The sequence below is a fragment of the Babesia bovis genome, chromosome 3 (assembly GCF_000165395.2).
Source record: "Babesia bovis T2Bo chromosome 3, whole genome shotgun sequence".
Classification (NCBI taxonomy): Eukaryota; Apicomplexa; class Aconoidasida; order Piroplasmida; family Babesiidae; genus Babesia; species Babesia bovis.
The window spans coordinates 167,501-193,797 of record NC_010575.1 but is presented as its reverse complement, the minus strand read 5'-3'; the positions used below and the strand labels follow the sequence as shown (position 1 = coordinate 193,797).

Below are 26,297 nucleotides of genomic sequence, written 5' to 3'. Positions count from 1 at the left end.
GAAGGATACATAACAGCAAATAGAAGTACGGTTTGTACACATTCAGGAAATAGAAAGTTATTTTAAATCATTATATTTTTAAATGTTTAATGATTGTTTTGAGGGATTCTTAAACGGCATGATGCGTTATGTTGGTTGTGTCCAAACAAAGACAATTTCCAGTATAATACATAGGCTCATTAACCCCGTAATTTAATGAACATATAACGTAATGATAACCGTAGTGAATAGCATTGTTGTCTATATATTTCACGTAGAAAATTGTAAATAAGTTGTCAACTGAAAGCATCAATATTTATGGTATTACGCTTCCTGTTGTATTTTGGAGTGTGCTTTTTCTTTCGAGAATTGTGAAAGCTTCTGCTTGGGTGACCTTCAGTTGGAAGATTAACAGAACTTTGTGTTTTGGAGGCAGTGCTATTATCACCTGATTGGTTCACATTCTCGGAACTGTCGTCCACATCTTCTTCTGAATCTGTCATCTCTTCGTAAACAAGGCGTGCATTTAGAGGTAACACATCATCTTCCATGGAGTCGTCGTCATAATCATCATCGTAGATTTCCTGACGATTAATGAAATCCCTGTGCACCGTGGAATCGTAAATGCTAGAATCGTACCAGTAGTTTAATACAGATTGCCGTGTTTCTTTAGAAATAAAATGTGTTGATATATCCATAGAAGGCGTAGGCTTCTTGTGAGGTTGGATACGGTGATGTTGAGATGGACGGGACTCGATTTCTACAAATAGCTCATGCTCTATATAATTGATACCAACCTGATTCTTTGAGTAATGCCAATATCGTCTCGGAAACATCGAAATTATGCTTCTTAAGACAATTATTGATAACTACTGTATCATGTATCCCCGTCACTTCTGATATCATCCTGGAAGTATATTCAGACCCATTCCCTAAAACTAACTTTGTTTCATCATTGGGGCTCGTCTGCTGTAAAATGATAATATTCCGTGACGTGTAAACGTACATTTTGATTCTCTCTAGAACCAACCAAAGATCTCAATTGATCAATCTCGCCAGGCAACCTAATGTTGATTAATAGTGAGTTATTGGAAATGACACATACCAAGTACCACTTATTGACGACCAAGTATCCACGTGTTTGAAAAGGTCAATGTCATGCAAATCCTCTAAAATAACTGAAGAATCAACGTCATATTCTTCACCACCAATCTGAAGCATATGTTTTACCAACAACTAATAATTACCTCTAAAAAAATCAATAACCAATTATAACAATAGTCTGCCGATTCAGTAGGATGGATTACAACATTATATTTCACAATTGACAACAGGCAGTTTAACGCAATCATCTTGCATCGATAGAAAAGAGACCTCTGAAATGTTGCTGCAAGCTTCTCAGACAACTGAAATTGTGTCATAAATACCTAAGCAACATACCTCCATCTTGTATATAGCTCGTTTCTTGTCATATATAAGTTTCTCTACTTGAGAAAACAAGTAATATACATTCGTAAGCAGAGTAGAAATCTGAGATTCACCGTCAAAACTCGAAACAGTAACAGAAAGAATTCTATCACACTCAGATATTGGGAAATGTTGCAATATGGTTTCCAAATATGCTAACACGTCTAAAATCATAATATTTTGATCCACAAATAATGCATTCCGATCAAAACTAGATGACGTATCACTTCTATATGCGATATAAGCACTGATTTCTGACGTGCGGAAGTTATTAGTCCAGCGCCCTTGCCTTATGCCGGACATCAAAAGGTTAATATATTCATATTCCCTTTGTATATGCTGCCAAAGAATTGGATGACAAGGGTAACACTTACCTTGGTCAATATACCCACCAATATTACCAAGTCATCTACATAATTCGCGTGCTGGTTAATTAAAAGGTTAAACAACTGATCTACGACAGCTTTATTGTTTCTCCAATATAAATTGAAAATGTTCAGGGCAAATTTCGCATTGTCCAACCTGTCATGCTTTAGCGGTAATTTACATAACGAACCCCAAAACATACGCTGCAACTGAATCCTTTATTCTACATATTAAATTTAGCAGATTTCTGAAAGAATAGTTAAAATCAAAATTGTTAGCATACTTTGTTACATCGTCCAGAAGAATACGTGTCTCTGACGTAGACAACCCGTTATTATAAACGATAAAAGGACTATAAGGTGGGAAAACACGGCAGATGAATGTAGATATGATATGACATGTTGTTTCGTCAATGGTGTCTAACGCCGCTTCATTCCGGAGTAGGTAGCTTATTTTTTCGTTAAAGTGCCCTAGGGTAGTTTCATAGCTTGTCTTTATTAACTAACCCAAAAATGTCGCTACATCATCCAACGACGCATCCGATCCATCGACCGTGCCAAACGTAAATAGCTTTAAATTATACCTGTAAGTGAACTCATATATGGATTCCATTCCATTATTCATTGCGGAAATACATATAACAATATACACATTTCAACATTTTCTAATATAATCTATTCCATCGAGCACAGAAAACCAAGAAGTGGTAGAATTAACCAATGCAATAAGTTTCAATTGATAAGTGATGTGCACATCGCCTGTTACGCATGGTCAACCCACATCATTGTGCAAATAAATGATACTTTTGCCTAAATGTTCATTAAATATTGTACAGAATAATGTATTCTATATGCAAAAGCGCTTCGAAATGTATAGACAAAGGCTAGTGCCGCTGAAGGATAGAGATGATGATGCTAATGTTGCCATCGAAACTCTATCCTATTATCATATGCATTTTTCTGTATGAATTGGTTAAACATAATATAGAAGCTGTTAATATCGCACCTAGAAGACTGTCTGCAAGACTACAGAATTATGGTAAAACCAAGAGAAACTGTGCACGAGCATTCGTGATCACCTCATTTATATCACCGGACACCAATGGAAATGAGCTACAAGAACGCAAATCTCTGTCAAACACTGGTATAGTCGCAAATAAGAGGTTTGGCAAACTTCATGGTGAAAAATCCAATTGTTCCGTTGCTTTGTCTAATGCGATGGGCAAATGTGGAATAACTATATCAAGAATCATCGGTGACACTGTGCAAGAGCTCGGTAAAAGACTTATTGAAAACAAATATTATAAACATGGTACTTCACTAATGATGTTGATGAAGCAAAGATTATCAACGTTGTCGACAATTGAACAAATTGCATTGGCCATAATAGGGCAGTGTGTTTACGCCTTCTATTTACCTGGAGTCCACCTTATTTTCCCGTATCAGATCATTCCTACTACTTCAGGATTTGGAGTTGATATAGGCATTGATTCATTGGTCTCATTAGCATCATCTTACCTGTTGTGGAGGTCCCTGCAAAAACCGGAGAGCCACCAGTTAACACTCAAACCAAATGATACCGTCATCATTCCAATCGTCGCTACTGGTTTATTGGCTAGCTTCTATTTGTCCGCGTATGCAGCTAGAGTTGTAGATAATGTATTGCTATTGTTATCCGCAATGGACTGGCCGGTTGACCCTGCACTGCAAAGATCAGTGACCATACTACTCAGTCACCTTACATGGGTTATATTAGGTGTAAAAATGCTCAACTATGTTGTGCCTTTGAATCAAAAGAAAACATTATGGTACACTTTAAATTCGGAGGAACTATGGGTATATAAAGCGTTGATGGGCTACTTCGTATCCTGTGGAGTATACAATGTTGCTGATCTGATATTCAATATTCTACAAGCATTTAGCAAACTTATACACCCACAGTTGATCATTAAAGAGGATATTACCCCGGAATTTGTGCACGTAGAGACATCTAGTATGATTCCTTCCATTGTCACAGCCCTTGGCCCCTGTATTACGGCGCCATGGTGGGAAGAGATGTTATACCGTGTATTTGTTTTTAAAGTGATAAATGCTAAGTTGCCTAGGAATATAGCGACTTGTATTGCAGCTCTAGTGTTTGCTGTACATCACATGAATCCACACAGCATAATACAGCTATTCGCCTTAGGAGTCCTTTGGTCATTCATTGAGCAAGGAACTAACAATGTGTTCATTAGCATGGCAATCCATTCATTGTGGAATACAAGAATAATGCTAGGAACGCTCATGGGCAAATGAGTGCTGTCAATGATGATGTAAAAGGCGGAGATGGCTCTTCGAAGACGTATCTATGGGCAATACGACAACCATAATGGTTTGTAATTACACATTTATTTGCTCAAAAGTTGAAAGTCCTTTTTGAGAGTGTACAGTATCATGAATCGTCAAGGGGCTGTCTTGATACATCCATTCACAAACTTTGCAACATAACTATTTTATGGCCCATAGCGACCAAGTAATTACTCAGTTGCACCACACTCTACGGGAATACGCTGCAAATGCGCAAATATTGAACCTATGAAGTATATTGACCAAAGTAGATTCAACGTCTACAATAGGTGTTTCGAATCACTAAAAGAAAATGTGATGTGTAAATATATGTACTTACATATGGCCACCTGGTTGACGCAAAGCCACTGGATCATATTCCTGGGTAAGGTTCGCGACAAAATTGCCATTCATTTTCTGGCTTAGCTCTCTCTGGAACAGCTGCTGCTTCTCCAAATGACGCCAGCGACTTTGTCGCCCATAATATTCCGTATTGTTGGTGTTAAGTTTTAACGCACGATACACATAATATCCGCCGTAAAAAGCAAGGCCTACAATAATGGTGTACTGTATACCTCGAGCATTACCCGCAACTGCTCCGTAAATTGCGCTGTGAAATATGGAAGGCGCACGAAAAAACGATAGACGTCTACCTGAATAATGAATATAACCCAATTATGGCCATATATGTCTTACCGGCTTTGTTGTTTATGGGAGTTGCTCCATCCGTCACGGATGTAGTTGAGGCAGGAGGTATCATATTATCCTTGATTTCCCCGGGCATTTTTATGCCTAATATTTATATTAATCCCAATTTACCGCACGCCAATTGCCCACTTGCTGAACTGAGATTAACATATGAAGATTTATTCCATATACACATCTAATGGGGAATGACACTCCGTCCAACTTATGATCTATTCTCTAACATGTTTCAGTACGCACCTAAATGAATGATGGAGGATATTCAATGTCTATATAGAGTGGTATTTGATGAAGATGTGCTGCCAGAACAACACAACCATGAGATTAGACACATCGCATTCTACCTCTGGGAACTCTTTTTCAAAGAGTATAAAGAACTCAAAACAGAAAAGGTAGGTTTGTAGTCACTAGAAACAAAATTGGTGTAGCATGTATTACACCGTGAATGCGAAGATGCGCGTATTGCACTTCAGCAGTTAGTTGACCATTCAACTACAACTTCCATGGGAAATTTGCGATGTTTAGAGAGAGTAATGACTGAGGTATGATCGTCCTTAGCGTTTATAATATTATTAAGATCCGTGGATCTATTGTTACTGTTGAGGAAATACGAAGCATATCAGCTAATTTATCATCTCCAAACGTTGTAGGTTTAATACAACATTCACATCAACACATATAGGGAAATGTAACCCCGTTTAATTATGTAACGAAGGTGAATATTTCAGATGAAGATCAAACGGATACAACTGCTGATTTAAATGCCGTGGTCCATCTTTACCGTGAAATTTTAAAAATAGATAATGGCGAAAAAATACCGTTACTTCTGGAATATGAACAATTTATAGATGAGCTTTCCAATGTGGAAAATTTGTATGTAATACAATTATTGAAGAATGGTCTGATTAAGGTCAAAAAACAACTAGAAGATAGTCTCTATGGTTCTTTCAGCAACAATATAAATTCTACTTTAAAAATATTTAAAGACATTAACAGGCTAAGCGTCTCCTCATCTGAAGAAATTGCGCGTGGTTATGTAGCAAATCGCAATATGTACATTATAGAGCGTTTAACATTAGTGAAGTCTCTGATGCGTGAAAATGTGCATAGGTAGGCAATGGTCCATTATAATGAAAAAAACTGCAGAGGGTTACAGGAATTAACTATTACACTGAAGACAACCATATACTCCATTCTTTCGTGTTACAAGGTTGTGTTTGGATCTGTTGACGATAGTTTGGTGTGCCATATGAGGAAAATTATCTTCCAGCTTCTCTCGATTTTAAAAGGTTGTGTAGTGACATGCAGATCAACCATGATTCCTAAGTATTTTTCGGACGTTAGGCAGGAAATGTCCGATATCGCAAAGTCGTTTGAGCCATACGGTATTTCGTTTCTTCCTTTATTACACGATATTTTCTAAATATAAACGAGTGTACTGAAATTAAGTATACAACGGGAAATATTTATTCTTCAAATATTCACTATTTCATCTGTGTATAATCCTACTATGGAATTAATATGATGCAACATCGCTGCGTCGACGTGAATACGTATTGTATCGTGTCTATAGATCTATCTATACACTTTAACTGGATAATTATAAAGTACAACTTCGTACATATCCCATAAACAGTATTTGAGTGTCCTAATGATTACTTTCAGTGCTAAGTGCGCTAGATTGTACGGCGGCGTTGGTTGTAAATGTCTTCTGTGGCGTCCTTTAATGTCTTTGAATGCTCAGTGTCTGTCGAACACCCAATTATCGCAACTTTCCCGAATCAGGAAACTAGCCAATACATAGGAGACGGCGTTGATGTGACTCTTTTGATAACTCACATTGTTCAACTTTAAGGATGTATCACAAAATTCGATCTACGTTATAATGGACATATAATACCTTTATCTGATGTTGTGAAAGGAATAATGGGAAGAAATGTAGTTGATGTTCACTATTACTTATAGACAAATTCTCCAAGTACCATCTGGTATGGTTAACAAGAGTAATATGGCTAGACTCATATACGCAGTGAGTAGTATTACTGTGAGAAACGAAAATGTAAATCGTTATAACATAACGTGGAAACGCTACCTCGAGTGTTCGGTCGCTCGTTACTTAATATGCGATTACTTTACTAGACATCTTTTCAAGGACCCTTACCAGCTCTTCATTGTCTGAAAAATCGAAGGTTATTGCTGTGTTTGTTAAGCCTTCTATCATAAACAACCCAGCGGTTATAATAGTGCTGATATCAAAAGGAACAAATGTTGTCGAACATACCACAGCTAAAATGATGCCTAAATTCATTTCCACCTAAATTGGGACCGTTTTACATAAGCCTTAATCTTGCTACAAGGTAAATTAACCGTCATGTTAGGGGACATCATATCCCTGTGTCGTTATTGTTCATAGTAGTATCACCCATCGTGTTAATATACAACTATCTCGATGAATCCGATGTTACCCGGTAGTAATCGAGCAATTGCGCTTGTGCCAATTGTTTCTCTCAATAATAACTGCCTAAAGTCGTTTTATGGTTAGGTTTATGATGTGCTTTATATTGATAGACAAGATGCAAATTTCTTAGCAGACAAGTGCTTACTATGGCACAGAATATAATGGTATCATTCTACATTGTCTATAATCCACGATTATTCTCCTAGTAATATGTTTGGGGCACATATGAATATATAGTGAAACAGGTTGAATCGTTCCACCAACGATAATGGTTAATAATATGAATCCCAAACCAACTGTGGTATAAATGTAATATGTAATCGATAGCAGGTTCGCATCCCTAAACCCCGCAAAACATATCGGCATTCTAGATACCATGCAATATAGGGTTTCTACACTGAACAATGTATGTTTCGACGCATAGCACTGGTCTGTAGTTTAGACTCTCGTCATGGTAAATGCTAGTCAATGCTCCAATTGTTCCTCAGCCTAGGGCAGCATCAGTGTAAGAACACATCGGCAATATCATTGCATCTACAGGATACGCAGACACAGGTTCACACTGTCCCGATACAGCGGAAAGTTTTATAATGAGTGCTTTTTTGAGAATTATGATATGAATGGCATCCTAGATATTGATCACGTAGATACTAATGGGATCCAACAATCTAATCGGTAGACAGGTGACACTGAAGAAGGATTTGTTACACTTTCCTGGAGCCAACACACAAATAGTATCGTGTAGTTTTATCCTTTTCCACATCCGTTATCAGCCCATTTAAAACACGAGCGAATCATAGTAATGTACTAGCGGTGCATTATGATGCCGCCAACCATACATTCTCCACTATTATCCAGCAACATAGCGTGAAATTAATGCGATATCCAGCTTCCGTAGGATTAGATAACAGTTGTTAATGTAGCGCCGCGAAAGGTAGTAAATCACATATTTGCAGTAAAGTAATCAACTGTTACAGACACATGTACAACAGTAACTTCGTGAACACCCCGAAGCAACGCCTTAGCGTATCTAAAGCTTATACTTTTTCACCTTGTGTAGGCGACTTACAAGTTTACGCCTTATTGTAGGCCTGTACAAACGGCACAAGGATGTATGCCATGGAACCCAGAAGGAAGGCAGCACAGCCCAAGTAGTTCGTGACGTATGCTAAGTCTAGTGCTGCAGCTTTAGTCAAAGTTACTGCCGTTACTACATAGAGCGCAACTGATAGTATTAGCAGTATTAGCAGATCCCGTAGGTGGGAATAGGCCTCCTTATCTGACTTTTTCTTAGCACAGTCTTTAGACATCACGCTATAAAGTTACGCACATATCTCACGTTGACCCTGTGTATTGATCTAGGAGTATGGAATCCATCTGTATGGGATCATCTAAGTGGTACTTGCCTGGGCAACAGAACATGTCCAATAAGTAATCTAGCTACACATCAATTCGATGTCTTCTACAGCCACTAAAAATTATTAGTGTGTAGTATTATTGGCTAGTGTTAGTGTGTATCATTAGTGTCTCGTATTATTGTCTATTACTAGTGTCTATTGTTAGTGTCTAGTGTCACTGTCTATTACTAGTGTCTACTATTATGCTGTGGAAAAACAACTTGGTGCCTTACAAAGGGGCACTAAAACAACGATCGCGAATAGTAGAGTCGACGCGATACACACTTGACTCTGGAGTTAGCGATATTTGAAGCAGTACTAGTAACACATAGATAACCGTGGTATAATCTTGGCCACTAGCGCGTTAAATGAAACCCCTATGGTAACTATTTGTCATGGCCCCCCGGTGGTTACAGTATTAATCCAAAGTAACCACTTTATGCCCTGTCTTCTAAAGTGTTAGTATCTTGTGTTGTTTTTAATCAATGGGTTAAAGTGAATACAACGACCTGAAAGAACAGTGTCTGAGTGTACTATGCATGGTACCTTCTGGGTAACAGTGACGACATCAGGTATCATACTAACCTCCTGGTATCTGTAGTGGTCAGGGTTTAGTGATGTCTAGTTGTTATGGACCTGGAGGAGTTGTGAACAGTGTTTCATGGGTACGCCTAGCACCAACATACATCTAATTTATAGAACCGTGAAAACACTATGCAGTCCTACACCACGTACCCTCTACATTACGTAAAGCTTTTACTTAGTACATGTGACTACCTATACTGGCACTATAAGACACTGTCTGTACATGTGATCACCAGGATAACACTGCCTCCACTGTTGTCATCCCTAGATACTGACTACCACATTATAGCACTGTTGCGCCGAAGGCGCCACTACGTTGCCGCTACCTCCTTCCAAAATACTCCATTAGATCCACCCCCTTCCTCCCCGTCATCACCTTATACCACATACATTGCCACTGGTGTGCTCCACCACGTAACCAATGTGACCTCATATGTGTCCAGTCCAGTGGCCATATGGCACCAAAGGCAAGGTAGAGTACCGCTACTAGCCAGGCTAGCGTGAGAACAAAGATCCAGGGGAGCCGTATGTCGTATTGGAGTTTGCCGACTTGCTTTAGTAGCTCTGTCAAGGGATGTTCCTGAGAGGTGGCCTGGTCCTGCTTGTTCTTGTCAATCACTGCACCAAGACTGCTTAAGAACTCATGACACTGCCTAGGATTCTGCTTGTTATCTATACTATAATCTCCCTTATCCGTATCATTCTGCTGGTACCCCTCCAGATTGAATGGGTTACCGTAACTGAAGCCATGTCTATAGAGTACCGGCAGGACTCCGGTACATGATACTATTGAGGAGCAGTTACATAGTGGAGTGCCCTTAGTGTCCCCGGTAGTTCTTCCGTGCTCTCCCTTCCTGCACTTATTGGGGTCACATTGTCCCTTGCAGGCATTGCATTCAATCTGTTGGAATGCACTAGCAAGTGACTCTAGTCCTGAATGAAGGGCATCTGATAGGTATAGCACCCATGAGAGGTATGTGTTACCGAAAGTGGCACTCACTGCAGTGTAGAGTTCACCGGTTAGGGGGGAGAGGTACTCAGAGTCCTTTGTCAGGGTCGAGAGGGAAGTAGTATTGTTTTGTGTAGAGCCTTTAAGAGCAACAATCTCTCCTTTATCGCCCTTAATGTCTACCAGTGCTGTGCCGACAGTCTCCCGGTATGGCGCTTTGTCACTATTGGGTATCCACTCAATTTGTTTTACTACATCACGTAACCCAGAGGCACACCAGCCGCAAAAGTATTTGTCCTTGTTTTCCGACTTACTAGGATCCTCATCGTGATTACATGGCGTGTTATCCTGTCCCTTCTGTGTCTTTCCACTTTCCTTCTCTCCAATACCACCCCTAAAGAACCCAAAGACGTCACCCAGTACCTGTGGTGTGGTAGCACTGAGTGCTGCTGTAACTCTCACCAATGTATAGACACACGACTGCATCATGTCCCCGTTACTAAAGAAGTATAAGATTCCATAAAGGCGTTGGCCAGTCATATCAGTGATGCTGCCCTTCTGGAATTGCCCTCTGAAGCCCATTGGCAATGGGCAGCACTGACCTGAGCCATTACAGTGTCCTAAGTGGGATGCAGCCAGTGGGTATTGTGGCTGTGCGCTCTCATCGCTTCGTACCACCTCACAACTAAAACCTGGTAACCGATCCTCAAGGAATGCCTGGAGGGGGGAGGGTTTACCGTCCATGTACTGTTGATGGCAGGTTGGACAGATCGTGGGCTTTGGCTGTTGGCCACACTTGGTGAAGTGGTCCTTACAGTTGTGGCACTTGGGAGAGTTGCATATTTCTTGCAGGTGGTCGATGGCCATGAGAATGTTATTATAGGGTCCTTTCACGTGACATTCTACATTCTTTTCATTTTGTTTCGCCAACTTGTTCAGTGCCTCTACTACATAACGTAATCCATGAATAGCCTCACTTATCTTGTTCTTACCGGGATCGACTTCTTTCCCATCCTTCTCCGCTGCCGTCCCTAGTTTCCCCGTCAGCTCATCTAGTTTCTTCGTAGCCTCCTTCAGTTTCTCTAGTTCATCCTCCTCTAGTTTCTCCTCATCCTTCACCTTATCTAGTTCCTGCTTAGCCGTCCCTAGTGCCTCCTTAGCCTTCTCTAGTGCCTCCTTCACCGCATTGATCGCCTCCTTATCCTTCCCTTCCAATGCCTCCTGGGCATTACCCAATTGTACCACTACATTCCCTATAGTCACCAATACGTCCTTCACCTCTTTAATCCCCTCTGTCTTCTCCCCTTCCAATGCCTTTACCTTCTTCATTACCCCATCCAACTCCCCCTTTACCTTATCAACCCTACATTTCCTATCATGTTCCATGGGGTCACACCCCAGGCACATCCAGCTGATTACCCCCTTGGACTCTACCCCATGACCATACCTACACTCACGCCATTTCCCTCCCAGGGCTACCTTCACAGCACACTGCTTCCTAAGGAAATAGAGTTGGTAGAACAGAGCCCTAATGTAGTGGACCACCTGGTTGTATGCTTGGATGGACACAGTGGGATAGGTGAAGGAACACTCCGTGTTAGCGTAGAGGGAATGAATGGCAGGAGTAGTCGTGTCAGTGCTTTTTCCTAGTCCACCCTGGATACCAATGAGTACCAGTGGGCAATACTGGGTCACCGCTTGGAAGTGGGCAAAAAGGTTGTATTGATCAACGGTAATGGGAGCATTACGGCCTTGTTGGTGAAACTTAAGTTGTGTCTCGTCAGAGTTAGATGGAGTTTCTCCGGGTTTCTTGAGTACTTCTGCTAGTCTTTTCTTAGCGTAGTCTAGCAGTCCCTTATAGGCCTGACTATAGGGCAATGCACTTAGCCAGTATAGGATTTCACGGATGGTCTTAGGGGTTGTATTTCCCGCCTTCGGCGGGGTCTTCTTTTGTAACCCAGTAAAATAGGCACATGATAGGATATAGAGTTTGAAGAGGGCACCTCGTTTGTGCTGGTTAGTGTCACTGACTTGGCCAGCACTACTTGTACCATTCCTGAACACAGTAGCTTCATTATTGAACGAATCCCTATGTATGGTGTGTATAAACCCAGGGTAGTTCATAAGGGTCGGTTGTTTTGCTGTATTACCGTCATTGGCACCACTACCACTAGGGTGAGTAAACCCTAGAAAGAGTTTTCCCAACAACCCATCCCATATAATAGCATCCCACCTATTTCCAGGACCGCTGTCATTCAACATTTCCCTAGGGAACCCTAAGGCCTGTAGCCATTGTGATAGGGTACCATCATCTAGACCACTACCATCTAGGATGTGGTTGTTCCATCGGGGGCTACTTTTATGGTACTTGCCTGTCCAATACATATAAGTAATGCCACTCCAGATGAGACATACTGACCCTAGTAAGATACGGGCACAGTGGTGACGGCGTTGGGAGGGGGATGATCCATCAAGAGGGCTGTACTTAAGATAGTTCCACGTAGGTGGTTTTTCCAATGTAACCACTTCTGTCCAGTAGAGTGCATTTACTAATGCGCCTTTATATGCCGATAGATACATATTTTTAGCGCACGGACATGTGTTACCACCACTAGTACCACTACACTTACACGTACTACTACCACCACCATCACTACACTTTGTACACCTCCTTCCTAGGTGGTGTCCTTCATTACTGCTCGGCTCGGGATCTTTCCATTTCATACACCCACACTTGTCGCACGGCTTATTATCCTCCACATCGAGTAGATACTTGCAGCTACTATCTTTGCCATGGCGTTCTTTGTTGCCACCACTACCCTCGCACTTGTCACTGCCACCCTTCTTGCCCCAACACTTCTCTATACTACTCCACCCAACGAGTGCACTGAGTACCTGTGCCAGCTGGTCTATATAGGTCCGGACCACTGCGGTACCACCCAGTCCTTGGACCAGGGAGAATAGTCCATTGAGGTGGTTAGTGACTTCGTCTTTAGTGGCACCTTTGCTGGTGTCAGCGCCTTCACCTTGATACCCTATAATGATGCTGAACTGGTATACTCCTGTCTACTTACCATGGTACTCCAGTTGTACTGACTGCAGTAGGTCAGTCACTGCCGCCGCCAGGCCACATATACATTCTGTACGGGGGTGAGTCTATGAACGCTGTGGCGCCAAAGGCGCCCTTATATCCATATGTCTACAGTAACGTACCTCCCTTGTTCTCGTCCAGCTTTTTACCATCCCTACCAGTTACCCTCAGGACCCAGTCAATGGCCTCCTTAAGGTTGGTAGGTGCCTCTGTCAGGGACGCCTTCGGCGTGAAAGTGCTCTTAGAGGACATTATCAGTGCCTTTAGGAGTACTCAGCAGTACTCACAGTGGTGAGGGAGTGGTGTTGCTATCGGGGTGGAATCCTATATATACTGAGCGCGCCCGTAGATTGGTGGCGCGCATACTGTTCTGTGGGATTCCACCAGGTCATACGGTGGAGATGATCCCGTTGTTATAGTGGAATCCCCTTTACTCACATTGCGCGCCACAACATACTGTCGCGCCGAAGGCGCCACTACCTCTTACGGCGCGCCCCTATCTCCCTAGGATTCCACCCCGATACCTACACTGTCACTACCACTGACTACCATATAGTGCCACCCTTACTGGACACTCTCGAAACAAGGGGTGGTGACATAATGTCTAAGACTACCTGGCCTTACACCAGCCTCACCCAGGCTCCCACCAACCTGAAGGAGGCCATTGACTGGGTCCTCAGGGTAACTGGTAAGGATGGTAAAAAGAATATGGCGACGAAGTCGCCACTACCGCCTGGTAGTTCGCCCCAATTAGGCTGCCTCTGTTTCCTCGCTAAGGCAATAAAGGACCTACTGTATGACGCCAGGTCCCCGGAGTCCCCTGGTCCCAGCTCTGGGAGGTACTGGGATGGCATGCTCCTAACGGAGGAAAGTGCCATAGTCAAGCCAGTGCTCCAGGACCTGGGACTGGTGAGTACTCAGAGTACTACCACTACTTGTGCTGGTGGTACCGAGGTCATAAAGGCACTGATAGACCACTTGGCACTGGGACTACAGAAGTGGGTTGGGTGGCAGGAAGGGGATAAGTGTTGTCTTAAGGGAGAAAGTGGGAAAAGTACGGGGATAGGAAGGGAGTGTAAATGTACTAATACTGGTGGTGTTGGTGGTACCTGTTGTACCGGTAGTGGTAGTGCTGCCACTACTTGTCATCAGTGTGTCAAGTGTGGTATCAGTGCCAATGCTGGTGGCAACAAGTGCTACATCTCGGCCTACTGCAAAGCCACTACTGTTCCGCCTCCCCCTGAAGGGCAGTACTACTGGCCCACCATATCAGATGACTCCACTAATGTCCACCTCCTGGCCCGTATTTTCCTAGGGTCAGTATGTCTCATCTGGAGTGGACTCAGTCAGTTGGGGTTCCTAACAGGTGGGAGTGGTGGTGGCAGGTGGAAGGACAGTAAGCTGCACGATATAGAGCCCAGTGGGAAGAATGCCGGTCTCGGCTCATTCATGGCGGCCATGGGCTATGACCTGGAGAGGTTGAATCATGGACCAGGTGAGTACTGCCTAGGGTGGTCATGTGGACTAATGGTGTTGTAGGTAAAGCGGGAACCTTTGTAAATGGGTTGTTGACTAATAATAAGACGGGAGTACCGTGGAAAGAATTCACTAAGGATAGTGCAGACAAAAGTATGTTCACCGCCTCAATAGTACCAATGTGACCTAGGTAGTGTAGCTGAGTACTACAGTAGTATCTATGGTACAGCACAGGGTGCTGACAAGAGTACTACTGAATCCATTTGTACTAAGTATCCCCTATTGGTACTCCACATCCTGGCCAGTGGGTACTTCAGGGCAGGTAGTGCCGGGGCTAAGGGAATAACTACTCCTAAGGAGGCACTAAAGAAGGATGACAGTGCTTCTAAGAAACCCCGTCACCCACGAACTATCCGTGAAATCCTATACTGGCTAAGTGCATTGCCCTATAGTCAGGGATACAGGGCACTGGTGGATAGGATGCAAAGCAAAATGGATGGTATATTACCTAAGGAACAGCAGAATAAGAAACAGGATACACTGGACCTTCACAGTGAAGGTTCTATTAAAACACAACTCAAAAAAGACTGTATTACCCACTACCTATTGGCCGCCTGTGGCTACTGCCCACTGGTGCTCATCGGTATCCAGGGGACCATAGAAAGGGAAGTCAAGACAGACTCATCCAAGCCAAGTGAGTTATATAGTGTAGAGACACTGCTATATAAGGGCACCTTCGGCGCAACAGTGTCCTAGGGGTAGTCATATGGTGTAATGGTGTAGTAGGTCCGGGAGTGGCTAGTGGTGATCAGAAGAAGTGTCCCGAACATAGTAAAGATCGTAATAAGAGGTGTACCCTTGAGGATATAAAGAAAAAGAAGGAAGAAGCAGCCAAGGCACAGGCTGCCCAGGTACAGCAGCAGCAACAACAGCAACAGCAACAGCAACAGTCTACCGGAGAACCACTCAAGGAAGGCCAAGTCTGCTACGGCGGATACCACCTGGAAGTGTCCAAGTTTGGTAAGTACTCACAGTGGTACCCACTAGTACCACTCACACACACGCTATCTAACACTCTCTACAGGCCCCCTCCATGGGATGTATGCCAATGGGTTTTATGGGTTTGAGATGGGCGGCTCTCCCACCCAGTGCCTGGAACAACTGAGGGTATATGTCTACCACTGCTTCTACCAGCTCTATTTCCTTAGGAAGCAATGTAAGGTGGGAGTGGAGAATGGGAGTGTGCTGGGCTGGAAGAGTTGTAGGTATGGTAGTGGAGTCTATTGGGGAAGTGGAGCAAGTAATTCATATTCTTGGATATGTGAAGCACAAGGTAAGTTTTAACTACATATTGCATGGGCGCAATAGACATTGGAGACTAATAATATAATGTAGCAGGTAGTGCTGGTGGAGATCAACATACCAAGCAGTGTGGATTAAAAGATGGTAGAGGTGGTCAAAAGCATTCACCCCTAATGTGCTTCCTGTGTGATGGACTTGGTAAAATTGCATGTCCAAGGACAGTAGGAAGGGGCAACATAGAAGACTATCCATCCATCGAGGATCACATGAATATGAAAGGCCCATTCCATCCCAATGGTCATCTAGATGTTTTATCCAAACACTGTCCCGTTCCCATGGGCTGGAAAGATAAGGAACACTTCAAAGGTACGTCCTAGAACTCTATGGTACCCCTAAAGCACTGTATATATATATATACTACGGGCGCCCCCTGGGCACCACAGTAACTAAGAGTGACTCATGGTGTATGCAGATTTGACCAAGACGCATAAGACAGGGACACTAGACAATGGTACGTCCCACAGTATATTACATGGACTCATCCTGTAGCAGGCAGTCCTGGCACTTACCCCGCCCACTGCACTGGCAGGACACTATCACACCTCCTGGAGTACTACTGTGACCCTGACAGGTGCCAGAGTGGCACCCTAGTGGTCCTACTGAGACTAATGGCCTGTATCACTCCCACGGTGCCACGGACTCTGGGTGACCTCTTTGGGTTCTATTACTATATAGTCTATATTGGGGGAAAGAGTGGTGGTGGTGGTGGATATGGAGATAAAAGTACTGTTTCCGGGGCCTTAGGGATATACGAAAAGGAATCTAGACTGTACATGCTTTCTGTTGGTGGTGGTAATGAAGTGGTCGAGGCACTCGGGAAATACGGTGGAGATTGCAAGACAGGCAAACAAGGAACCCTTAACTGCCTGATAGGATGCACTAACGGTGGCAATTCCAACCATTGCACTCCATTCTTATCCCCTCTCAGTGGCCAGCAGTATGGCCAGTTGAGTCCCTTGATGGCCGGGACCTACCTGTCATGGTTGGTCTATTTGATAGAGGGGTTCGAGGGAGGATTGCAAAGCCTGGTACAGGAGTATAAGAATATACAGTGTAAGGAAGATTGCACTAAGGGTAAGTTCTAGTGCTATATAAGGGCGCGCCAGTGGAGAAGGGGCGCCTTCGGCGCACGAATGTCCGTTACAGCGGCGCGCCACAGTATCATATGGATTAATGGTGTAGTAGGTCAGGGAGCTGCTGGTGGATGTGGTGGCAACGGAGAGTGCCGACAGGGAACCCATGGTAATCCATGTGGCACTGGTGGTGCTAACCAGGGAGTCTGTGGCTGCACCTCTGTCGTATCATGTACCGGGGTACTACCGGTGTTGTACAAGTATGGCTTTGGGTATGGCAATGTAACGGAGCTGCACAAGACACAAGGTAAGTTGTAGTATAGTAGTATGGATAGTGTAGAGGCAGTGTAGTAGTAGTGCTATAAGGGCGCCTTCGGCGCAACAGTCTACTAGGGGTATTAAATGTGTAGTAGGTAATGCGCAGAAGAAGTGTCACGAGTTCCTAAGCACTCTAGAGGGTGTCAAGGATAGCGGTGAATTCACGAAGCTCACCAACTCCATTAACCAGCTCATCTACACCACTAGGCTGCCCTGGATCTTTGTCCTCACAGTAGCATGGCTCATGGCTGTGCTCTACCTTGCATTTGGTGCCATATGGCCACTGGACTGGACACATATGAGGTCGCATTGTAGGGGATGGTTCAGGAAGGGAAGTCTGAGTCCATGGGAGATACTGATGGTGGGTAAGAAGAAGGGAAGGGGGATACTAGAGTTTTTTGGTAAGCCATAGTGGCGACGTAGTGGTAGTAGCGTATAGACAGTGAATTAGTGGCGCCTTCGGCGCAACGGTGCCCTAGGGGTAGTGGCAGTGTTAGAGACATTGGAGCATCAAATTTTGTTGATGTTTAGTTATAACCTCAGATAAAGTTTAGAATGAAAGTAGTAGCATTTTGGCAAGGTATCCATAGAAAAGTAGTGGCTGTTGGGGGTGGTATATGGATAAGATTACAGAGTGTTTCGGTGGACATTTCATAGAATTCCTCTAGAAAAGTTATTAAGGATTTCGTAGTAATTTAGTAAAATTTCAGTAGTATTTGAAGTCAAAGTTTAGTACTGGTTTTGGTAAAGGTTTGGCATTACATTTGGTATAAGGTTCATAAAAATTTATTGATACATTCATTAAAAAGTTGAAGGCATTCGGGGTAAAGTATATGTTGTAGTAGCACGTTTGTGACCAATTAGTGAGTATATAGTGACTATACAGTGTTAACAGCTTGTCATTATCCTTGGTTAATCAACACTCTCACTCTACAAATGTAGACAGTATTTACATGTAATAACACTGTCAGTGGTCTACACATTAATATATATAATGTCCCCGCACAAATGTCTGTGTAGTGGGGGCCCTATTTATGTTGGTGTTACCCTGGTGGGGTTTATAGAGTATGGGGGTAGCACTATGATGGGGCACTAGCTAGTGGCTTGCAAAAGCACTGTTGAAACTTGATATGCACTAAGCTGTAACCATAACAATACATGATCCGGTGATATAGGTCTAGCCAATTCACTTTCAGGACCCTTGTCGTGATCACTGTGGATATCCTGATAGAGGTAGTGATATGCACTAGTGGAGGGTGGCGTACACTCGAGAAGAATACATAATGTAGAACTAACACTGGGTATCACTGTTGTGGAGTACTCTATAATGAAGTCACTTCCATGGGACACCATGGATACCCTGGGTAGTGTGGTGTACCATACTTGTCCATTACCGGGCAACCACAGAGTAGTGTATATATGATAATGATTAGTGTTATTAACGTAGCAGTACAGGGAATCTATGGTTGTACTGGAGAGTAATAGAGAATATCTATCAGGGTAGTCTGGTAGACAAGTGTATAGCCTATGAGATTACGATAACTGCGTGTTTTAGTAAAATGATCAAAACCCGGTGATTTACCAATGGAGACCGTATGAGTGTGCACGCCTTGACCTCTGTTCCTTTATACTCAATGATGAAAACTCCATAATGCGTTGTTCCACTTCGGGTGCTATTGGTTCATTACAATCCTTTGGCACAGAAATCGCAATAGCCCATGGCAACTGTTTACGAAGTTCTTTTCTACTTTCCGGCTCCGGTAACAGATACCATTCAACAGAGTACTTGGGTGGATCTTCCGTATCAATCTTCGTTGGTTCCGCTACCTCAACATGTTCAGTAGCATTTTGGTTCTCCTTGCTGGAGATCCCGCTGATCAATTCTTCCTTCTTGGGCTGCTCCTGGGCTACATCAGTTGAAGTCACTGTAGCAGAGATCCCAAAGGCTACCAATATACAGATCTTTGGTAATGTGTTAAGATTTACCATGTTGTTGGAGACAGTTAGGGATGAGATTACTAACTGTTGGACCCAGTTGTTATTATGCCCTCCATTCATACTAAAAGGGCCAGGTAATACAGCATCCCTCCTCAATGCAGTTCTCTAAGATATTTTGCAGTATATATGTAATATGAGTTTATAATGATTGTATCATTGTCAAGTACTAAAAATGACCATCATCACAGGTTTTCCATAGACCAATAATAGCCAATGGCCTTTTCAGGTAATTATCACGATAAATGGTTTCATCTATAATACTACTGTAACAATATTTATAGCGTCAATCGCATGATAGACAAGATGCTACCTGTAAAGTGCTATAGTTTCCATTTGACCATGACATACTATGATACATATACCAGTACAGTGTCTTAGGCACTTAAGATGTCTTACTGTCCAATGTGGAATCATATGGCAAGATAGATAAACGACGGATTATGTTGTGAATTGCATAGTATCACGTTACCAACAACGGCATAATGACATGTCATCCTATGAGCAATGTTGCCACAAGGAAACCTTCTGTGGTCATAATGATTCATTTATAGTGATGCCATGATTCATGTTGTGGTAGCGCTGCTTCACTGAGAATGCATATATATCTAGCTAACATTGATATTAACGATGTAACGTGATGCATCACATTGAATAGTAGGTTACTATGTCACTTATGAAATGTATATCTGAAAAGGAAAGCAGTTGTTATAGGTACTGTCCAAGTCTATGTTTAGTATGATAGTCATGTCATAGGAAATACCGTTAGCTACACAATATTGTAGACCATGATAAACTGAATAATATGCGAGATGATATTCAGCTGCAGATATATATATTACTACATTAGGGTATTTGTATCTGCATAAAGCTACGCTAAGTTGTGCGATTTAAATCGTGAAAGTATCTGAATGTAGACGCCTTGACCTTTGATCCTTTTCACTCAATGAGAAAAACTCCCTAATACGTTTTTCTACTACAGGCAATATTGTTTTATTACAGCTTTTTGGAACGCATTGGGCCAACTCCAACGGCAATCTGTAACGAAGAATTTTTCTGTTTTCAGGCTTAGGTAAGAGAAACCATTCAACAGAGTACTTGGGTGGCTCTTCTGTCTCAGTGTCCTCTTGAGTCTCTACATTATCTGATTTGGACACTTCTTCAGGCTTGGTAGTAGGTTCTTCCTTCTTACCGAAGAATCTGCTTACGAACGATTCCTTCTTGGGTTGCTCCTGGGCTACCTCAGTAGAGGTAGCCGTGGCAGAGAACCCGAATGCCACCACTACAGAGAGCTTCCATAACATGTTGGAGGCTACCATATTTGGTAAATTCAATAGCGAGTGAGATTTTTTACTCTAGCAGCTATAGTTGTTCTCATGTCCCCCATGCATAGTACAATTGCCGGAAAGTTAATGGATGATCATCCGTGCACCTTCTAATGTCACTGTGAAATGGCTATCAATATGATATGCTATTGTTGTCTTTATGGTTCTTTCATTGTCAAACACTGATGAGATCGCTGTCAGCATAGGTGCTCTGCAGACCAGCGCTGGCCAATGACTCCTTAAAGTGTGTTATACCAAATGCAATGCCATATACTATGGAACATACATGCGACTCGGCCATATCTAATGCCGTTATGCCTACTACATAAATGCTATTGTGTCCACAGCAATGTATACTCTACATCCACGTGGTGCCGTAGTAGCATTAAAGTACCATGGGATGTACTATAGACATTACTAGAGATCATTACATCACTACATTATATGGCAGTGTACATGCCATTTTATGTTGGAACGTGCAACAACAAGCAACGTCTCACCAATGCGGTCACAATTACTACTACCATCACTCCAATAGACGGAAACGTTCACTGTCAGTGATATCACTACCAAATAACGTCTCTTTCCTGTCACAGTTTGGCAATCCTATTGATAACTCTTGTATCTACACTTTCTAGTGCCTGTGTTAGTTATCAATGGAACTAGATAGGTCATACCCCTAATGCTACATTGCACTATGACATACCACCGATAATAACACCCTGTGTTGCATAAGATCTTTCTAACCACCCTGAATGTTCCAAGGAGTGAGATTGATATTCACAGCTTTAGTGACACCCCCTCTAGACTGTATCAGTACTATCAACTAGCTAGACTACATTAGAGCAGTGTTGTCCTTTACTACTCAGTGTCTCCTGCGACTTCTACGGTGTCTGCTGCACTACTCACTGTCTCTTCACTGCCCTGTAGCTGCGCAGGGCTACCAGTGCTCTTCTTACTGAAGCAAGTGCCCTGTACAAGGCCACCACGGAAGCCATAGTACGTAGCACCAACAAATGTAATGCAGGCGTATGCCACCAAGCAATAAAATACTCCGTCGAAATGGCCACTCACTTTAGGTTGGATAGTTCCATAACTGGCTACTCCTAGCCACACCAGTAGTGACACCAAACTGAGCACTCCACAAGCCACCCGGTTCCTGGGCCAATACTGTGACAGGGGTTCCTTGAAGTGCACTATACCAAGTGCAGTGCCGTGTACAATGGCATGTATAGCTACCAGGACACAACAACCACTGTCGTAACCAGCTTCCTGGTACATCAGTACCATCGCTACTACCAGGACCACTAGTGACTCCAGTACCAGCAGTAGTAGCATTGTGTCCCACAGTCCTACGCTCCAGCTCCATATCTGGTACTTACCTGGAAATGGCATGCGATAGTGACATACTAGTAGAGTGGCCACTGGTAGTAATAGGTGGAGTATTACTAGTGGGTAGTGCTGTGTAGAACCGTAGTTGCCACTACCATCAAATGCCTCTATAAGTACCCTGGCAAGTGTAGCTACCCACTCTACTACCAGGATCACTGTGACAGCTTGCCAAACGACGTCACAAGAACTGCCACGGACCCATCCAAAATGGAGCATCCCAAGCTCTATGGCAATGCATACCACCATAACGGGTGGGAAGGTATAGAGGGTCCATTCTGCACCACTATCAATACCTCCCTTCCACTTGATCAACAGTACCATGGTAATACTCGCTATTAGTACAGCCAAAACTATAAATAGTAGGTCCGACGCTGTATACTTTCTGCCGGGTACCATCTGGACAAACGGCTCTTTGAAGTAACTATACATCAGTAAGACTGTCATGATTACTGCCGCCAATGCACTTAGTGCGTGTCTTACCGTTGCGTTCAAAGCAGTGCTACCACCCTGGTAATTCATGACCACCGTTAGTACTATACCGGCACACATACCAAACAGCAACAGGAAGGTCCACTCAGTGCCAGTAATAGGTATACAACAGAGGTTTACCTGGTAGGCACTGAAGATGAGTATTACAAGTAGCACATAGTTGACGCATGGAATTCTTTTATAAGATAGTGGTATCGTTTCGTATGGATTGAGTCCAAAACTCCTATGACTATCTTCATTGTACATTAATTTCTTGTACAATATCACATAGCCAGCGCACGCGGCGAGATATGCAAGTAACCACAATGCATATATCCCGACGAACACATAAAACACTAGCCTGGCATTTGAGTTACATTTCCCGAAACATCCAGATTTGTAAGTACAAACAACAAATGCCGTCAGTGCCATCAGTTGAATTCCGGTGAGAGCAGTGTTAGAGTAACCTATCTGTTCGGTATCTACCTGGTGTCCCTTGGTAGCCAACAGTACGGCCGCAGCGGCTACCAGGACCGTAAGTGATCCTGTGACCAGTAGCCATTGATGGCACTTAATGAGCGGTGTCTTGGCGTATTGACAGTAGTACCCAAGTGCATGTAATATCACCAATATTACCAGTATTACCGTCGCTAGGTTGGCATTGGGATGGATGTCAAAGCCGGTGGCCAGCTGGTAAGAGAATATGTCAGAGGCTCCTGTTAGTACTGCATTCAGTAAGAGAGTAATGCAACCGGCGATGCCAAGTGCCAATGATACCATGAACAACGATGTACCAAGGTTAATACCAACCCCCGTTTCCTCCATCGCCGAGACGGAGTAGCGATATGACTCAGTTGGGTGGATCCGGTAAGGTAATAGGTATCAAAACAAACTACAGCTAAGATGTATATTTTGCATAACTATTTGAACACTGATTAGAGCATACTATGTATTCTTTGTGTGAAATGTGGTCACCAAGCTGATGTATGGGAGGTGACCCAGAATAGCACAGTTGACCTCCCCCCCTGATGTATAGTAGCCATAAATGGACCCGATGGCATATATGGCGGGTAGGCATCCATAGTGGGGCCAGAAAAAGGGTTGTAAAACTGCCTATGTTGCCGAATGCAAAAGGGAACCAAGAGATTTACCATGGCATACAGTTCAGGCGGTACGGAATGACCACCATCATGGTTAATCCAACCTAAACATAGAAATTAGCAAACTGCCATAATTCCCCTTTAACAACAACAAGAGAAAGTTATTGGTGTCATTTTTCGATGGATATTCCTTGGTTCCTATACTACGGACTGAACCGGTTGGGAGGGTATCGTCGGCTATGACAAAAAGGCTGCAGAGACAGCCAGGCTTCATTATCATACTTCATCAGATCACGTAGAGTGATCATATAAAGATTCCATGCAGATTCCTCAATGAGTGATCTAGTTTAGTCAGAATCGCCCCTTGTGGTGCGTGAATGGCAGTTATCACTCCCAGCCTACCCATCTCTAATGCCCCCTTCCCCATTTCTCCATCGAGCTCACTATTCATTCCCTGAACACCATATAGTGCTTCCTGAGCCGCCGTTAGTGCCGCCTGAGCCTTCTTCGTAGCCCCGTTTAGTTTATCCAACCCATTCACCACCTTCTCTAGTGCCTTCACCTTCTTCGCCAATTCCCTTAGTATATCCTCTATTACCTTCTTGAAATTATTCCTACTCCCACTCTGATACACATCCTTAAATACTCCATTTAGCGCCGTCTTCACTCCCGTTAGATCCTCCTTCCTCCTTTCCAATGCCTCCTGGGCATTACCCAATTGTATTATTACTTCACCGATCCTTTCCATTCCTTTTTAAACTTCTTCATCACCCCCACTAATCGCTCCATCCCCTCCTTTACCTTATCAACCCTACTTTTCCTATCATGCTCCATGGGGTCACACCCCAGGCACATCCAGCTGATTACCCCCTTGGAGACTACATTCGTACCATACCTACACTCACGCCATTTGCCTCCCATAGCAACTTTAACTGCACATTGCTTCCTAAGGAAATAGAGTTGGTAGAACAGCCCCCTAATGTAGTGGACCACCTGGTTGTAGGCTTGAATAGGCACTGTTGGATAGGTAAAGTTGCACTCCGTGTTGGCGTAAAGGTCATGGATGGCAGGTTCCTTAGTGCTGTCAGTGCCCTTGAGGCCACCCTGAATACCTATGAGGACCAGTGGGCAGTACTGGGTCACTGCTTGGAAGTGGGCAAACAGGTTGTATTCATCAACTGTAATGGGATGGGGGCGTTTGTCTTGGTAGAATTTGAGTTGTGTTTCGTTATTGGTAGAGCTAGAGCCGTACGGTCTCTTGAGTATCCTTTCTAGTCTTTCTTTGCCGTAGCCTAGTAGTCCCTTATAGGCTGGACTATAGGGCAATGCACTAAGCCAGTATAGGATTTCACGGATTGTTCGGGGTTTCCTGGGAGCATCGTCTTTCTTGGTATCACTAGAGGCCGCCTTTGCCGGCTGTGGCGCCGAAGGCGCCGGGATGACACCCTTAGCCCCGGCACTACCTGCCCTGAAGTACCCACTGGCCAGGATGTGTAGTACCAATAGGGGATATTGTTCACATATTTGCTCTGTCTTGGACGTACTCTTGCCAGCCTCCTCCGCTTTCTTATAGATAATGCTATAGTACTCAGCTACACTGCCTGGGTCACATTGGAACTATTCAGTAGGTGGGACTTACTTGAATTTGTACCATTACTGAGATCTTTCCATTCCACAGTTTTCGTCAACAACCCATTTACAAAGGTTCCCGCTTTACCTACAACACCATTAGTCCACATGACCACCCTAGGGAGTACTTACCTGGACCTCCACTCCCATTCAACCTCTCTAGGTCGTAGCCCATGGCCGCCATGAATGAGCCGAGACCAGCTGAGTCGCCACAGATCTCGTGCAAACTACTCTGGCTCCACCTCTTCTCTGTGCCACCACTCCCACCTGTTAGGAACCCCAACTGACTGAGTCCACTCCAGATGAGACATACTGACCCTAGGAAAATACGGGCCAGGAGGTGGACATCTGTAGTACTGTTGGTAGTACTGCTACAATAACGTACCTTGGGCGGCTCTAACAGTGTCGACAGTACTACTACTGGCACTACCTACTACACCATTACTCCCTATGTCTACCAGTGGGTACTTACCAGTGTTACCATTGACTATCTTGGTCCATAATGCATTCTCCTTGTTATAGGCCGAGAGGTAGCATTTGTTGTTACCATCTTTGCCACTGGTACCACACTTGTCACACTGATGACATGGAGTAGCACTACTACCACTACCACCGTTACAACAAGTGGCACCTCCACTAGGACATTTACATTCCCTTCCTATCCCATCTGTTCCCTTAAGACAACAGACATCCTTATCCCCTTCCTGCCACCCAACCCACTTCTGTAGTCCCAGTGCCAACTGGTCTATCAGTGCCCTTATGACCTCGGTACCACCAGCACAGGTAGTGGTAGCACTAGTGGTGCTGTCGCTACCTTACTACCCCGAACAGCTAT

General features: G+C 43.5%; 11 protein-coding genes across 11 annotated transcripts in view; 3 read left to right on the top strand and 8 right to left on the bottom strand.

The window, feature by feature from the left end:
* Nucleotides 1-275: 275 nt before the first annotated feature.
* Nucleotides 276-2,529, bottom strand: BBOV_III000750 (uncharacterized protein; the record flags this gene model as incomplete). The annotated part of the gene is made up of 12 exons (XM_051767637.1): nucleotides 2,319-2,529; nucleotides 2,096-2,282; nucleotides 2,003-2,059; nucleotides 1,821-1,968; nucleotides 1,420-1,785; nucleotides 1,227-1,385; nucleotides 1,085-1,191; nucleotides 986-1,043; nucleotides 923-948; nucleotides 777-886; nucleotides 619-739; nucleotides 276-582 (listed from the first exon to the last, which is right to left on the bottom strand). Exons 1-12 carry the CDS (start codon nucleotides 2,434-2,436, stop codon nucleotides 276-278), a joined length of 1,764 nt encoding a protein of 587 aa, XP_051623386.1. The 5' UTR covers nucleotides 2,437-2,529.
* A 102-nt stretch (nucleotides 2,530-2,631) lies between these two features.
* Nucleotides 2,632-4,166, top strand: BBOV_III000740 (CAAX protease self-immunity family protein). The gene has a single exon (XM_001611159.2). The coding sequence runs from the start codon at nucleotides 2,718-2,720 to the stop codon at nucleotides 4,107-4,109; it is 1,392 nt and encodes a 463-aa protein (XP_001611209.1). The 5' UTR covers nucleotides 2,632-2,717; the 3' UTR covers nucleotides 4,110-4,166.
* Nucleotides 4,167-4,260: 94 nt separating this feature from the next.
* On the bottom strand, nucleotides 4,261-4,974 carry BBOV_III000730 (putative integral membrane protein). Its single transcript, XM_051766977.1, has 4 exons — nucleotides 4,836-4,974; nucleotides 4,727-4,792; nucleotides 4,480-4,690; nucleotides 4,261-4,442 (listed from the first exon to the last, which is right to left on the bottom strand). Exons 1-4 carry the CDS (start codon nucleotides 4,921-4,923, stop codon nucleotides 4,421-4,423), a joined length of 387 nt encoding a protein of 128 aa, XP_051623385.1. The 5' UTR covers nucleotides 4,924-4,974; the 3' UTR covers nucleotides 4,261-4,420.
* A 111-nt stretch (nucleotides 4,975-5,085) lies between these two features.
* On the top strand, nucleotides 5,086-6,303 carry BBOV_III000720 (uncharacterized protein). The gene is made up of 5 exons (XM_001611157.2): nucleotides 5,086-5,236; nucleotides 5,273-5,386; nucleotides 5,422-5,490; nucleotides 5,527-5,954; nucleotides 5,991-6,303. Exons 1-5 carry the CDS (start codon nucleotides 5,093-5,095, stop codon nucleotides 6,265-6,267), a joined length of 1,032 nt encoding a protein of 343 aa, XP_001611207.2. The 5' UTR covers nucleotides 5,086-5,092; the 3' UTR covers nucleotides 6,268-6,303.
* Nucleotides 6,304-6,910: 607 nt separating this feature from the next.
* Nucleotides 6,911-8,892, bottom strand: BBOV_III000715 (putative integral membrane protein). Its single transcript, XM_051767686.1, has one exon. The coding sequence runs from the start codon at nucleotides 8,610-8,612 to the stop codon at nucleotides 8,376-8,378; it is 237 nt and encodes a 78-aa protein (XP_051623685.1). The 5' UTR covers nucleotides 8,613-8,892; the 3' UTR covers nucleotides 6,911-8,375.
* A 677-nt stretch (nucleotides 8,893-9,569) lies between these two features.
* On the bottom strand, nucleotides 9,570-13,607 carry BBOV_III000710 (variant erythrocyte surface antigen-1 alpha subunit). Its single transcript, XM_001611156.2, has 3 exons — nucleotides 13,447-13,607; nucleotides 13,308-13,373; nucleotides 9,570-13,268 (listed from the first exon to the last, which is right to left on the bottom strand). The coding sequence occupies exons 1-3, from the start codon at nucleotides 13,574-13,576 to the stop codon at nucleotides 9,607-9,609; spliced, it is 3,858 nt and encodes a 1,285-aa protein (XP_001611206.1). The 5' UTR covers nucleotides 13,577-13,607; the 3' UTR covers nucleotides 9,570-9,606.
* A 280-nt stretch (nucleotides 13,608-13,887) lies between these two features.
* BBOV_III000700 (variant erythrocyte surface antigen-1 beta subunit) lies at nucleotides 13,888-18,014 on the top strand. The gene is made up of 10 exons (XM_051767650.1): nucleotides 13,888-14,819; nucleotides 14,864-14,953; nucleotides 14,991-15,494; nucleotides 15,587-15,820; nucleotides 15,885-16,133; nucleotides 16,199-16,468; nucleotides 16,575-16,613; nucleotides 16,655-17,236; nucleotides 17,348-17,542; nucleotides 17,649-18,014. The coding sequence occupies exons 1-10, from the start codon at nucleotides 13,925-13,927 to the stop codon at nucleotides 17,963-17,965; spliced, it is 3,375 nt and encodes a 1,124-aa protein (XP_051623384.1). The 5' UTR covers nucleotides 13,888-13,924; the 3' UTR covers nucleotides 17,966-18,014.
* Nucleotides 18,015-18,645: 631 nt separating this feature from the next.
* Nucleotides 18,646-19,542, bottom strand: BBOV_III000695 (uncharacterized protein; the record flags this gene model as incomplete). Its single annotated transcript, XM_051767426.1, has 2 exons — nucleotides 18,646-18,913; nucleotides 19,136-19,542. 2 exons carry the CDS (start codon nucleotides 19,540-19,542, stop codon nucleotides 18,646-18,648), a joined length of 675 nt encoding a protein of 224 aa, XP_051623684.1.
* Nucleotides 19,543-20,438: 896 nt separating this feature from the next.
* On the bottom strand, nucleotides 20,439-20,867 carry BBOV_III000690 (SmORF protein; the record flags this gene model as incomplete). Its single annotated transcript, XM_001611154.1, has 1 exon — nucleotides 20,439-20,867. One exon carries the CDS (start codon nucleotides 20,865-20,867, stop codon nucleotides 20,439-20,441), a length of 429 nt encoding a protein of 142 aa, XP_001611204.1.
* An 867-nt stretch (nucleotides 20,868-21,734) lies between these two features.
* On the bottom strand, nucleotides 21,735-23,558 carry BBOV_III000680 (putative integral membrane protein; the record flags this gene model as incomplete). Its single annotated transcript, XM_001611153.1, has 1 exon — nucleotides 21,735-23,558. The coding sequence occupies one exon, from the start codon at nucleotides 23,556-23,558 to the stop codon at nucleotides 21,735-21,737; it is 1,824 nt and encodes a 607-aa protein (XP_001611203.1).
* A 579-nt stretch (nucleotides 23,559-24,137) lies between these two features.
* Nucleotides 24,138-26,297, bottom strand: part of BBOV_III000670 (variant erythrocyte surface antigen-1 beta subunit) — a gene marked incomplete at both ends in the record, with an annotated part of 2,363 nt that continues 203 nt past the window's right edge. Inside the window, 5 exons of the mRNA XM_001611152.1 lie at nucleotides 24,138-24,533; nucleotides 24,569-25,434; nucleotides 25,473-25,550; nucleotides 25,595-25,810; nucleotides 25,848-26,276. Of these exons, the coding sequence (XP_001611202.1) occupies nucleotides 24,138-24,533; nucleotides 24,569-25,434; nucleotides 25,473-25,550; nucleotides 25,595-25,810; nucleotides 25,848-26,276 (1,985 nt within the window). The remainder of the gene's footprint in view (nucleotides 24,534-24,568; nucleotides 25,435-25,472; nucleotides 25,551-25,594; nucleotides 25,811-25,847; nucleotides 26,277-26,297) is intronic.

Bases quoted from the DNA above. Each gene is read 5' to 3' on its own strand.
- BBOV_III000740 (XM_001611159.2), top strand. From the start codon at position 2,718: ATGATGATGCTAATGTTGCCATCGAAACTCTATCCTATTATCATATGC.
- BBOV_III000730 (XM_051766977.1), bottom strand. From the start codon at position 4,923: ATGCCCGGGGAAATCAAGGATAATATGATACCTCCTGCCTCAACTACA. The intron at 4,793-4,835 runs GTAAGACATATA...TTCATTATTCAG, and splicing joins TCCCATAAACAACAAAGCCG to GTAGACGTCTATCGTTTTTT. The intron at 4,691-4,726 runs GTAATGCTCGAG...CCATTATTGTAG, and splicing joins AATTTACGGAGCAGTTGCGG to GCCTTGCTTTTTACGGCGGA.
- BBOV_III000720 (XM_001611157.2), top strand. From the start codon at position 5,093: ATGATGGAGGATATTCAATGTCTATATAGAGTGGTATTTGATGAAGAT. The intron at 5,237-5,272 runs GTAGGTTTGTAG...AAATTGGTGTAG, and splicing joins AAGAACTCAAAACAGAAAAG to CATGTATTACACCGTGAATG. The intron at 5,387-5,421 runs GTATGATCGTCC...AATATTATTAAG, and splicing joins TAGAGAGAGTAATGACTGAG to ATCCGTGGATCTATTGTTAC.
- BBOV_III000715 (XM_051767686.1), bottom strand. From the start codon at position 8,612: ATGTCTAAAGACTGTGCTAAGAAAAAGTCAGATAAGGAGGCCTATTCC.
- BBOV_III000710 (XM_001611156.2), bottom strand. From the start codon at position 13,576: ATGTCCTCTAAGAGCACTTTCACGCCGAAGGCGTCCCTGACAGAGGCA. The intron at 13,374-13,446 runs GTACGTTACTGT...ACCCCCGTACAG, and splicing joins GCTGGACGAGAACAAGGGAG to AATGTATATGTGGCCTGGCG. The intron at 13,269-13,307 runs GTAAGTAGACAG...GCATCATTATAG, and splicing joins AGTACAACTGGAGTACCATG to GGTATCAAGGTGAAGGCGCT.
- BBOV_III000700 (XM_051767650.1), top strand. From the start codon at position 13,925: ATGTCTAAGACTACCTGGCCTTACACCAGCCTCACCCAGGCTCCCACC. The intron at 15,495-15,586 runs GTGAGTTATATA...ATGGTGTAGTAG, and splicing joins GACAGACTCATCCAAGCCAA to GTCCGGGAGTGGCTAGTGGT. The intron at 15,821-15,884 runs GTAAGTACTCAC...CACTCTCTACAG, and splicing joins CCTGGAAGTGTCCAAGTTTG to GCCCCCTCCATGGGATGTAT.